The sequence below is a fragment of the Aulonocara sp. 'chitande type north' Nkhata Bay genome, linkage group LG9 (genome assembly GCF_057382095.1).
Source record: "Aulonocara sp. 'chitande type north' Nkhata Bay isolate Kocher_YH1m ecotype deep benthic linkage group LG9, A_spYH_male_GT1.1, whole genome shotgun sequence".
Taxonomy (NCBI): Eukaryota; Metazoa; Chordata; class Actinopteri; order Cichliformes; family Cichlidae; genus Aulonocara; species Aulonocara sp. 'chitande type north' Nkhata Bay.
Genome location: NC_141352.1, coordinates 8,586,356 through 8,599,434, shown reverse-complemented (window position 1 = coordinate 8,599,434; position 13,079 = coordinate 8,586,356). Strand labels below are relative to the sequence as shown.

Below are 13,079 nucleotides of genomic sequence, written 5' to 3'. Positions count from 1 at the left end.
TAGACGTTTTCAGATGTATCCAGATTAGTGTAGACGTAGCCTTAAAGGTGAATGATGTGCAGGATCTAATGCTGACACATCACAGCTACAAACACCTGAAGAGAGTTCGCTCACAGGTGGTTTGCTTAGTTTAGTTCAGCCACTGATTTTCACACCTTTGGGCTCAAAGGAAGATTTTTAACCTTTGAAAGGATGAAAGGCAGCTGGGTGACGCCCACATTATGACTGGCCTGAGGCAGCGCTGCTAACAGGAGGTGGCAGCAGAAAAAGGCTTTCAGGTGTGCAGCATTTCTTCAGATCAGGTCCATCATGTGTGCGTCACCATCCAGTTTGTTTTAATGAGTTCTGATTAACACAGCGGTCTTCTCGGGTGTCTGGACCTCCTGCACCGCTTCATCAATTTCAATAAATGAAAAGTTGTGTAGACAGGGTGAAATAAAACGCCTCCTCTGATCTGCTGTGAAATAAAACTGTGAACAAGACAAACCGGCGTGTTGCCAGAAGGAGAATATGACCTTAAAGCAGCAGCTTAAGCAGCTTTGCATGCCGGCAGCACAAACACAGCGTGTGGCCCAGTGTTTAGCAGCGCCACGGTCGGTGTGCTGCTCAACTTAAATACCCACAAGTCTGTGCTTCCACCACAGGGAGGCCTGTGGTGTTTGATATGACAGGAAGGAGATCAGCGTTTGAATCTGCAGCACACATCATGCTCTCCGCTCTGCTTTCCAGTAAAGTCTCTGGAGCGTTTTCAGCGTGAAGTTTGGAGCTTTTGGTTTTTTGTTTTGTTAAAGAAGTGAAAGCGTGGAAAGCTGCCAGGCTGAGCAGAGCTCTGGAAGCTCTCCAGCTGAGTCCTCTCCATACAGCTGCTGTGGTGACACGTCCAGGAAGCCGACTGCAGTGGAATTAAAACACGCCAGGGACGCATCAGCAGCTCGCTCACATTTCTACACCTGTAACATGAGGCCTCAGGCGCCTGATGAAAGAAGCTGCAGGGATTCAGTTTGTTAGCCTAGAATCGTCTCTCTGGGGCTCCGAGTTAAAAGAGTCAAACAAAGGAGTTTCCTGCCAGAAGGACCGACTCCCAGCTCGGAGATCTGTGAGTGGACAGTCTGGGCGGTTAGTGTCACAAGCTCTTAACATGAGGTCATCAAGTTTGCAGATACATGCATGACAGCTTTCCACAGTTGGTGCATATCTGGCATCAAGCCGGCACTGCTGGCTGACTTCTGGCATGATAAGATGTATTTCATCCAGATGTGGGCCAGGCCTGGCATAGATGGCACTGTCTATGTGATGGCATGCCACATCTGGCCCGATTATGGTTTGGTTTATGTGGTCCAGGCTCATAGAAAACAGGTCTGGCCTGGATCCGGCATCAAGCTGGCACTTCTGACTGACTGGTGTCATGGCAGGGTGTATGTCAACCAGATGTGGGCCACGTCTGGCAATGAGGCACTATTTATGTTCCCATTTTCCTATTTGAGTTAGAAGACCCAAATGCCATGTTGCAATACTATACTGCTATGGTAGCTAATGTTTCAAATGCAGGTTTGACAGGTTTGTGAGTTCACACTTTATCCAAACCTAGTGAGGGTTTACTCAGGTTCACCACTCGGTGGCTGTAGCTCAGGAGGAAGAGCAGGTCACCTACTGATCGAAAGGTTAGTGGTTCGATCCCTGCCTCCTCCAGTCTGCATGTCACGAGTATGAATGTAGTTAGGAAGCACTCAGTTTAGAGAAAGTGTGTGATTAGGTTAATATGACATGTTGCATCGAGCACTATGAGTAATCTGGGTGAGTAGAAAAGCACTATATAAGAATCAGTCCATTCACTCTCTGAACAGAGTTTCATCATGTTACTTTTGCACTATTATATTCTGGCACATGTTGTTATTACATGGCTTAATTAAGGTACACATTAGGCTGACATCTGGGCCAGCACAGGTCCAGCAGTGAGTCTGCAGCTGGCCTTGTGCTGGCCCATGTGTGGGCCACCTCTGGAAACCAGATCTGGGCCACCAAAGGGCCGTCATTCTTTGCAGTGTGTGGGCCATGTGTAAGCACATTGTGTGGGCCATACCCATTTTGCTCGGTTACTATAGTAACAGACCTTCCAAAAAGTCTGAGCCCAGGTTTGGTGGGAGAAATTCAAGGATTTTTACTGGATGTTGCATAGTAGTAATGAGCGGGTGTCTGTGACTGCTGAGGCTCATATTGGTCTTGTTAAACAAAGAAACTTCCCGGAGGCCTCAGCAGGTCACAAATGTCTTCTTCACTAAGACATTTGACCAAACTATCAGTACATTTTCCAAAATCTGTTATTTTAATACAACATGAAACAGTACATTGTATTTTGTGAGACAGACGTTCTGTACAAACCAAACACACTTTGGATGGATGATATATGTTTTATTGGTATCTGTCTTTGGAACCTGAAAACAGTCGACAACGGGACAAAAACATGTCAAATTAACCATTAAAAACCTTTAAAAGAGGCCAAGAGTCGTTCATTCAGCTGTGAATCAAACATCATTAGTCATATGTTACATTGTATCTCAGCATTTATCATTCAAACACATTTATTTTCTACAGTTTCTCTTCAAATGAGAGAGCTTCTTTTGAAAAATCTCACTGAGACTAACCAGTTACGTAAAAGGATAATAAATCTGCGAGGATCTGCCCACACTGGATCCCTGGTTCTGTGACGAGAAGAAACGTGAGGCGTCGCTGAATGTTTCCACGCTCGCTGTGACCCAATCAGACGTTCCCAGACGAGCACCTGGACACTCGTGAGCTAAAGGTGATGGATGCAGCTCAAGTTGTTCCACAGCAAACCAGTTCTTAGGTCAAAGTTCTCTTTGTTGGAGGCAAAGGTGGACCTTTCCTGAACTCCACCTTAAGTTCTGGTTAAATTTTACAAACTGGGTAGGATGAAACGTCCGTCACTGGCAGCGAGAACACCGTGACTTTTGTGTGTGTGTGTCTAAAACTGTTCATCGTGATAGAGTTCGATGCACACTGAGGCCAAAAGTCTCACTGCTGTGTCTCTTTGAGATGGGACCTGCTGACGGAGTCACTTACACTCAGAGTGGCTCAAACTGTGGTTCTGGACCCAAAATGTGTCAGTGGACGAGTCTTTTCCCATCAGTGAGTGGCCAGTCTTACCTGGGCTCTCTGGCCATGAAGAGACCCGTTGATAGTTTTAAAACATTCTCTGGTTTTCTGAGATGCTCCGCCCACATCGACCTTCTCATTACAGCTCAAAAGTTCAGCGCAGTGTGGGCGTGGCCTTTTCCCTCCCATGCCTCTCCGCTTTCATCTGAAGCCCCTCCCTCCTGGATGAGGCGCTTCAGGACACTGAAGAGGCGCTGATGGACGCCCCTGCCTCCTCCTCCTCCTCCTCCACCACCACCACCTCCATCCTCCTCTGACTCCTCCACGCCCCCTTCAGTCGCTGAACACTCCTGCAGAGCTCGCTGCAGCTCCACCTGATGGAAAAAGACAATTTCAACACCAACATCACGTCTTAAACTCTCTAATCCACAAAACTCAGGACTTTAACTGCTGTCCTACATTAGATAATTTGCAGTTCATCAGTGTTTGCAGGAAAGCTGGGATTAAAGTCGGCTCGGAGTCGGATTTGATCGCTGAAACCAAATTATTATCCCTCCATCACTGGAATTCCCGAATGATGCTGGTGCCAGTTTCCCTTTCACGTTGGAGCTTCCTGGCTGAGGTTGTATTAAAATTATCTCTGAATCTACAGAAACACTACTGGCTGCTTTGATTGACAGGAGTCCTCCACATGTAACTGTAATTAACCCGGACCTCTGCACTGTGGATGTGCTGGAGCATTTTTAATGGCTTGGTGTGGAGCTGAGAAGGTTCACAGACACAGGAGGACATGCTGGTGTGACAGAGCAGGATGCTGGCGTGGGGTGAGATGGACCTCTGAAGATGTTTTCAAATACATTACCTGCAGAGGGAGCGCTGCTTTGGCCCCAAGCAGCGTGGGAGAAAACCACGGTCTAAAAATCTTCTCACAGATCACCTGAAGACGAAGAGGAAAAAGTCACAAATCACACATCGGACTCTCGAATTAGATGAAAAAGAAGAAGAAGAAGAAATCTGCAAAAAAAAGGGGAAAGCTTCCAAGTAAAGAAAAAGTGAAGAAGAAGAAGAAGAAGAGCGCATCAGGAGAGGTAATCACAGAGGAGGAGGAGCAGTGAGTCTGAGCAGCACCTGATTGGTTCATCAGTATGCAGACGACATCACACACACACACACACACACACACACACACACACACACACACACAATGACTTCTTTCTCTCCGGAGATGATTGGCAGGTTGAGGGTCATTGCTGGGTGCGCCCAAGAGACACCTGTGGAGCCTCACTTTGGCCAATGGCAGAGCAGCATGTTGTCAGCATGTCATCATCACTCATCTTCATCTTCTCCTTTCTTCTTCGTCTCTTTGTTCTTCGCCTCCTTTCCTCAGTTTTGGTTCAGTTGTCAGTTCATCTGTTTTTTCTCCTCTTTTGTGTCTTTGTTCCTTTTTCTTCATCACCTGAACTCTTTCCCACTTCCTTCCTCTCTGCTCCGACTTACTCTTATTTATGGTGATAATTGATTTTGTTCTGTCTCTGGTTTCTGTTACTTTCCTTTAAATTTCAGCTTCCTGTCCTCTCTCCTGGGATCCATCCACTCCGTTAGTTTCTAAGGTTCCCGCCTCAGACACCGCCGTGTTTGCGCCTCCGGTCGTCACCTGTTAGAGAAACAGTTTCCGTCCGTCTCATATTTAAACGTCCTCTTTTGGTGGATGAATGCAGGTATCACGTATCACGAGTCATGTGATACGGGGCGATGAGAGTCCGTCCTGGTGTTGTCACGGCGATGGCGATGGTGACAGAAACGTCGGCTCAGCTTCTGGTGTCCTTTGTCCTCTGAGTTTGACGGGCTGATGAGTCAAAACAACTTCAAGCTAACAACGATCATCATAATACTACTACTGCTAACAATGTAATATAATAATATAATATAATGTAATATAATAATATAATATAATGTAATGTAATATAATGTAATGTAATATAATAATATAATGTAATGTAATGTAATATAATGTAATGTAATATAATATAATGTAATATAATGTAATATAATAATATAATATAATGTAATATAATAATATAATATAATGTAATATAATATAATATAATAATATAATATAATGTAATATAATGTAATGTAATATAATGTAATATAATAATATAATATAATGTAATATAATAATATAATGTAATGTAATATAATGTAATATAATAATATAATATAATGTAATATAATAATATAATATAATGTAATATAATAATATAATATAATGTAATATAATATAATGTAATATAATGTAATGTAATATAATAATATAATGTAATGTAATGTAATATAATATAATGTAATATAATGTAATGTAATATAATGTAATATAATATAATGTAATATAATGTAATATAATATAATGTAATATAATATAATGTAATATAATATAATGTAATATAATGTAATATAATATAATGTAATATAATGTAATATAATATAATGTAATTTAATATAATATAATGTAATGTAATATAATGTAATGTAATATAATATAATATAATGTAATATAATGTAATATAATGTAACATAATATAATGTAATATAATATAATAATATAATATAATATAATGTAATGTAATATAATAATGTAATGTAATGTAATATAATGTAATGTAATATAATGTAATATAATATAATGTAATATAATGTAATGTAATATAATATAATGTAATATAATATAATGTAATATAATGTAATATAATATAATGTAATATAATATAATGTAATATAATGTAATATAATATAATGTAATATAATGTAATGTAATATAATATAATGTAATATAATATAATGTAATATAATGTAATGTAATATAATGTAATATAATATAATGTAATATAATATAATGTAATATAATGTAATGTAATATAATGTAATATAATATAATGTAATGTAATGTAATATAATGTAATATAATATAATGTAATATAATGTAATGTAATATAATGTAATATAATATAATGTAATATAATATAATGTAATATAATGTAATGTAATATAATGTAATGTAATATAATAATGTAATGTAATGTAATATAATGTAATGTAATATAATGTAATATAATATAATGTAATATAATGTAATGTAATATAATATAATGTAATATAATATAATGTAATATAATGTAATGTAATATAATGTAATATAATATAATGTAATATAATATAATGTAATATAATGTAATGTAATATAATGTAATATAATATAATGTAATGTAATGTAATGTAATATAATATAATGTAATATAATATAATGTAATATAATGTAATGTAATATAATGTAATATAATATAATGTAATGTAATATAATGTAATATAATATAATGTAATATAATGTAATGTAATATAATATAATGTAATATAATGTAATGTAATATAATGTAATATAATATAATGTAATGTAATGTAATGTAATATAATGTAATGTAATATAATGTAATGTAATATTAGAATTGGCTTTAATTTTGTGATTATAATTTAATTTAAAAACAATTTAAAGGTAAAAGTAATTTATTAAAAGTAATTGTAAATGATTTAGAGAAATTCTCTAAGTTGTTTCACTTTAACATTATAAATAATAAAAATACTCTCCTAACATCTTCAGTTTAATAATAAAACAATTTTGAACAGCAATGAAACAACAATAATCATAATTCTGTAAATAAGTAAAGAAAGAGAGGAACCACAGCACAGAAACTGCTGGAATAATAAAGATGACAAATATTTTAATGTGAGCCTAAATCATGACTTCGTGCTGTAACTAATTTTGTGTTTTTGTTTCCAAGCAGATGACAAATGTAACTTTTTTCCATATTTAGAGAATAAAAATGTGTCTAATGTGAAGCTGCAGAGCGATGAGCCAGAAACTCCAAATTTATGCAGAAGTTTAGATTTAAAAATGGACTTTTGATGTGAAATACAATCAGATGAAATATTAAGAACATAAATATTTTACTCCCATCAGAGGATCTCAGATGTGAGAGCAAAGGTCACGGCCCCCACACCTCACCGCTCTTTAACAATCATAAACAATAAAAAAGTGAATAAATTCATAATTAAAGTAATAAACTGCATGAATCTGACATATAGATAAATTGTGTCGACTCTTCAGGTTTAATTTGATACAGAAATAAAATCGACAGAAATGAAAATGAATTTTTCAGTATAAAACTTTTCACTTTTTTCTTTAAAAGTTATTTTATTGATCAAATATACAAAATGCATTTAAAAAAGAGAGAAAATCGTTTCCTCAGCAGCAGTGAGCCTGCAGACAAAATCACCTGCACAGGTAAATAAACAGGTTGAAACTCTGCCTGTCAGCAGGATCAGGCCGGTCAGTAATTATCATTCCACACTTTTCCACACGTGTAATTAGACGTTGTGGACGATCGACGGTGGAAGAGGAGAAACAGACCAACCCTGTAATTTTCTGCAGAGCGAGCCGACGGCTCAGCGCTCGCGCCGTGGAATGAAAAACATCCACACAGGTGGACAAAGACTCGGAGAGGAACAAAGACACTTTTAATTTTAGACGCTTTTGTTTCTCAGAGTTCTGCTTAATTATACAAAATGATTTTTATTTATTATAAAACTTTCTCCTTTTAGCCAGTTTATTTCCTCTGCAGACTGAAAGTTTTATTACTCACTATTATTTTACAAAAAACACAAAACTCGTCTAAAACCTGATCATTTTGTACAGTAAATAGATAAACATAAATAGATACATACGTAATAATAATAATAATAATTTCATAGGAGGGAAAAATAAAAGAGTTAAAGTGTTAAACTGAACGGACTTTGATGGTTTAGTCATGTGACCGCTGCATTTGAGAGAATAAAATCACACCAAATTAAAGTGTCACAATAAAACACATTTTCAGCAGATTTTTACAAAATAAAAGCTCAAAGCTGAAAGTGTCACAGTGAGGTCACAGGGCCTCGCTTACCTGCAGGTTGCTGTTGCTGCGGCGTGGGCTGCACCTGCGTTTGCTCAGGTTACACCTGGACGAGCAGTCGAAGAAGTTGCAGTCGTCGTCGCTGCTGCAGTTCTGTTCCAGGATGTCCCTCATCTTCGGCTCGAAGAACGCCATGTCCACGTCGATCGCCACCACCTGCAGGACACACCAGAGGACACCCGCCCTGTGTGAGCCCATGCTGCAGGATTATCCACACCTTATATTTTCAAAGGTGCAAAACATGACACACGGCCTGGATGTGCTCACGCCATCCCAGCACACTACATAAATAAAAAACGTGTCCCACATGATGAGCTCAGATCTGCCTGAAATTCTGCCCTCGAGCTCAGAAACCTTCAGGTGCTGCGGCTCTATGAACACGGACTCTGTGGGCTGAACACAAACACAGTGAGGCCTGAAGTTCTTCAGATATTTGGATGTGTGAGCTGTAACGGCAGATTTGGAGCTCTGTAGAAACCAAAAACTGAAGATGCATGAAGTGAAATCCTGCCGTAACAATCTGTGACGGATGCACAGAAAGTGTTTCAAAGCTCAGACTGAAAGGAATGAATTAAATCAGCATCACAAAGGTTTTATAATAACAGAAAACAGGTGGTGTTAGGGTTCATTTAAATGTTTACACGTCATGAAATTATTATAACATTTTAAACTAATCAGAATTTTAATTTGCTACAAAAGAGACGAGAATCCAATAAAAATGAGCCACTGACAATATTCACTCCACTACATTCGATCCAGTTTTTAGGACATGGAATCAAAATAAAAGAAAGCTTCTGATAAATTTCTAAACTACAAAAAGACTCTTTTCGTCTTTATTATTCAAATGAGACTTTACAGAGATTCTTTTGTGCGGAGGAAAAGTGAAAGGAGTTTTAAAGGCCAAATGTCCCCCAGCAGTAAAATATGAAAACATGTTTTTCAGATTTTTCAGATGAGTGATAAAAATCTCACACAGTTTAAATGTGTGTGTGGGCCTCCGGTCACTCCACCGCTCAAAGCACGTTTACTGCAGTGAGTGTTTTTCATCGTCTCAAACTCACATCTTTCTCTCCTGAGCTTGTGAGATTTTTCTTTCATATTTATGACGTCAAACTGAAGTTTGGAGGGTTTTCTTGGAGTAACAATCTGCCGGTCTGTATTATTTAAATCAGCCCTGATGCAGGAGAGACGCACTGACAGGACGCTCGTTTGCTTCTGGCCCGACAGAGATGAAGATCTTCCACAGGCAGTTTCATTTTTTTTACAAACAGCTTTGATCATCTGGAACTATTTTCTGCGGTGGATTAATCGTCACGCCGTGCGGTGTGTGTTGATGTCCTGGATTATATTACCAGTTTGTAAGCAGCAGCGTGTCTCTGTGGCACAGAGCCTGGCAGTGCTCGGGAGGTCTGCTGGGAATAATCTGCAGATAAAAATCTCTTTAACCAGATGAAATGACTCCACTCACACCTGGAGTAAACGAGCACAGGCTGCACGGTGGTTTTACGGTGAGGGCATTATTAAGTGAGGGCAGTTAAACATGTTCCATGTAAGCACTTTGACAGGAAAAACATTAATCCTGCAAAACCGGGAGAACAATTGTGAGCCTCTGCTTTACTTGACTTTTGTTGGCGCTACAAACGCCTCATTTTTTTCCCTTTAACTGCTCATTTTCCAGCGATCAGGGGCTGAACAATGAGAGATAAAATAGCTTAGGCTGAGCTGTGATTGTTGGCTGGAGTCCAGCGCCGACCTGAAGTGCTGCTGATTTAACGACAAACCATAAAAGCTTCAGATAACGCTGAGAAAACAAACCCTGCTCGGTTCCCTCCATCCAGACGCTCCGGCTCTGATTTATGACCGCAGGAAAAACACCAAAGTCCACTTCTCATTCTAGAGTAAGCAAGCTTATACTTTTAATTTTAACATTACAGATATTAATAAAGACGGATGAGAAGTTTGATCACGGGGTGATTAATGGGGACTTGGAGATGAGGACGTCTGGCTCCAGCTCATGGAAAACTTTATTTTTAGTCTTTCGTGTGACTGATGGGCCGAGGATCCATCAGAGGTGACAGCCGCTGGATTTGACTCCAGGCACGAGAACAAAGACGCTGAGATTATTTCATCTTTCTCAGAGTTCGGGGATCTTGTTGGGTTTGAGGGTTGAATGAATGAACAGTCCAAAAACTCCACCCTCCAAGGTCTCCGTGTCCTCGTTCATATCTGGACTGCTTCCAGGCTGGTGCCCGTTCCTGGAAATCCCCTCTGATTGTTTCCCTCAGTGAGGCTGTGAGGCACGACCTCCACCCTGGACTTTATTTCAATGGTGTCCGTCAAGTTGCAGGGCGGTAAATCTCAGCCTTCATACAGGAACAGACTGCCGCACACTGCATCAGTGTGCTCTAAAATCATTGGCCTGCCTGTCAGAACTCTGACAGGTTTTCAGCCAACAGGCCCTCAGACAGGCAGCCAAAATCATCAACAACCCCTCTCACATTCTTCACCCCACATTTCAATGCCTCCCCTCTGGGCGACGCCTCTGCTGCATTTCCTGCAGGACTGAGAGGAGGAGGAGCGCCACCATTGTCCCCAAAGCAGCTCTGCTTTTTAACTCCTGCCGATAAGAACATTTCCCACACCAGAAACATAAACTAGTCTGTTTTTACACTGCTGACACTTTACTCACTTACAGTTATTTATTCACCTTTCAGTCACTTTTGTGTATATACTGTATATTCTGTGTATCTTAATTGCCCCTTGGGGATAAATAAAGTCTTTCTGATTCTGATAATGTGCGTGAACGTCCTCACAAAGACAGAAGTACCCAGGTGTGTGTTTGCACAATGACCTTCTCTCCCCAGCAGCAGCGTCACATCTTCTTCCTTTGGCTAAAAAAATATCTGTTCAAGAAAAACCTCACGTAATCCGCCGTCCAGCATCTGATTTCCATCTTTGCTCTAATAGCTTTCTAAAAACACGTCCCTTTTATCTCTTTTCTCCCAGCTCCCTGCTCTGCTTTCATCCTTCTTACGTTCATTATATCCTCAGCCAGCATTAAAGCCATTCAGCCCTCCTCCGTGGTTTCTGAGTCACTGCAAAGACAAAGCAGAGTGAGCGTGTTCAAAGTCACACCTGAGGACTTACCGTGAGGTCCTTCCTGATGGCAAAGTTCTCCGGTTTGATGTCGCAGAGGTGTAGCTTGTGGGTGAAGTCATTGTCAAAGTGCCACACCATGTCCAGGAAGCTCAGCGCGATGCGGTGCATCATCTCTCGGGCCTTCCACCTGGCTCGGTCTCCGCCTTCACCCTGATCCTGAACCTCAGAAATGGCCACGTCATCCAGGGAAAAGATGTTCTGGTCCCAGGCGTGCCCGGCTGAGAGGTACTCCACAGCGTAGAAGTGACCACAGGAGCCCAGCACCTTGGCCACGTGGGTGCTGAGGTCCTGCAGGACTCTGGAGACCAGAGGGAACAGAAAGCAGATACAATGAGGCCAAAGTGATGTCACAGGAAGTCATCATCAGGACAAACATGGAGACAATAAGCTGAAAACTGATAAAACAAGTGTCTTTACTCAGAAGAAGGTTTAAGCTCCAGAGAAGAGTCCGTACTGGATCTGTTACACTGATCTGTGGACCAGACTCTACCAGAGATATCATGAAGTCTTTCTTCATAACTAAACTCTGAGGTGTTCTGGCAGTATCGGGATGGATGGACACATGGATGGATGGAGGAAGTTGGATAGATGGATGGATGGCCACATGTTGGATCGATGGATGTATGGATGCATGGATGGATAGATGGCCTGTATTTATATATAGCGCTTTACTAGTCCCTAAGGACTCCAAAGCGCATCCAGTCATCCACCCATTCACATACTGGTGATGGCAGCTACATTGTAGCCACAGCCACCCTGGGGCGCACTGACAGACGCGAGGCTGCCGGACACTGGCGCCACCGGGCCCTCTGACCACCACCAGTAGGCTACGGGTGAAGTGTCTTGCCCAAGGACACAATGACCGAGACTGTCGGAGCCGGGGCTTGAACCGGCAACCTTCCAATTACAAGGCGACCTCCCAACTCTTGAGCCACAATCGACCCACATGAATTGATGTTGGATGTATGGATGGATTAATGGATGGATGGATGGATGGACACATGTTGGATTGATGGATGGAGGAAGTTGGATAGATAGATGGACAGATGTTGGTTGGATGGATGCATGGATGTGCAACCTCGCTCATCTGTGCTTTTGTACCCCTTCACAGTCGCGGTCTGTGCACACAGAGGTTTGCACGTTTCCAGCAGTGGATCCGTCTTTGTGGACCGAGCAGTTTTGGTTCGTTACCTTCTGGTAACTTGAGTTCTTGAACTTGAAGGAATCATCACGGATGAAAATCTGGAGACCACACAGGTGTTTTTATCTGATCTCGTTTATGAGCCATTACTTTACTTCCTGTCTGTTTGGGGGCATGCTGACTGTTGTCTACTCCAGGAAATACAGCAGCGTGTCCTTCACACAGGCTTCCTTCAGTAAAACTAAACTAACCCACTAAGCTGTAACAGCCTCGGCTGTCTAACCACGCACCTCTGTCTCCTCCCTCCTGCTCAGTGAAGGTGAACAGAGCTCAGACACCAAAACACTTGAGTGTGAACACATTAGTACCAGTGATGTAAAATAATGCTCTCTATAAAACAGCCGGTGATGAATGGGTTCTTCTTCAGGTGGGGATAAAATGTGGAAAAGACTTTTAATCAGCTGCAGCTCGATGAGAGCTGATATCAGACTCTGTGGTGTCTCCAGCTCCTCTGTTGTGTCTGACCTGCAGAGCTCCACATTCACACAGCTGCTTTCCTCCATTTGTCACTGCAGCAGCACAGGTCACCTCCGCTCACTGCTTTTACTTTTGGATGCCAGCCTGCCGGTGTCTGAACGTCTCTCAGACTGAAGCTAATTTCA

General features: G+C 40.6%; 1 protein-coding gene across 5 annotated transcripts in view; it reads right to left on the bottom strand.

Moving 5' to 3' along the window:
* Nucleotides 1-2,394: 2,394 nt before the first annotated feature.
* dipk1c (divergent protein kinase domain 1C) overlaps nucleotides 2,395-13,079 on the bottom strand; it is a 49,198-nt gene continuing 38,513 nt past the window's right edge. For 4 of the 5 annotated variants that reach the window (XM_086305579.1, XM_086305581.1, XM_086305582.1 and 1 more), the window contains 4 exons: nucleotides 11,265-11,574; nucleotides 8,109-8,273; nucleotides 3,977-4,051; nucleotides 2,395-3,488 (listed from right to left, as the gene is read on the bottom strand). In XM_086305579.1, coding sequence (XP_086161705.1) covers nucleotides 3,261-3,488; nucleotides 3,977-4,051; nucleotides 8,109-8,273; nucleotides 11,265-11,574 — 778 coding nt within the window. In that variant the 3' untranslated portion in view covers nucleotides 2,395-3,260. Of the gene's footprint in view, nucleotides 3,489-3,976; nucleotides 4,961-8,108; nucleotides 8,274-11,264; nucleotides 11,575-13,079 lie in introns of all 5 variants that reach the window. The other variant, XR_015130986.1, reaches the window with a different exon arrangement.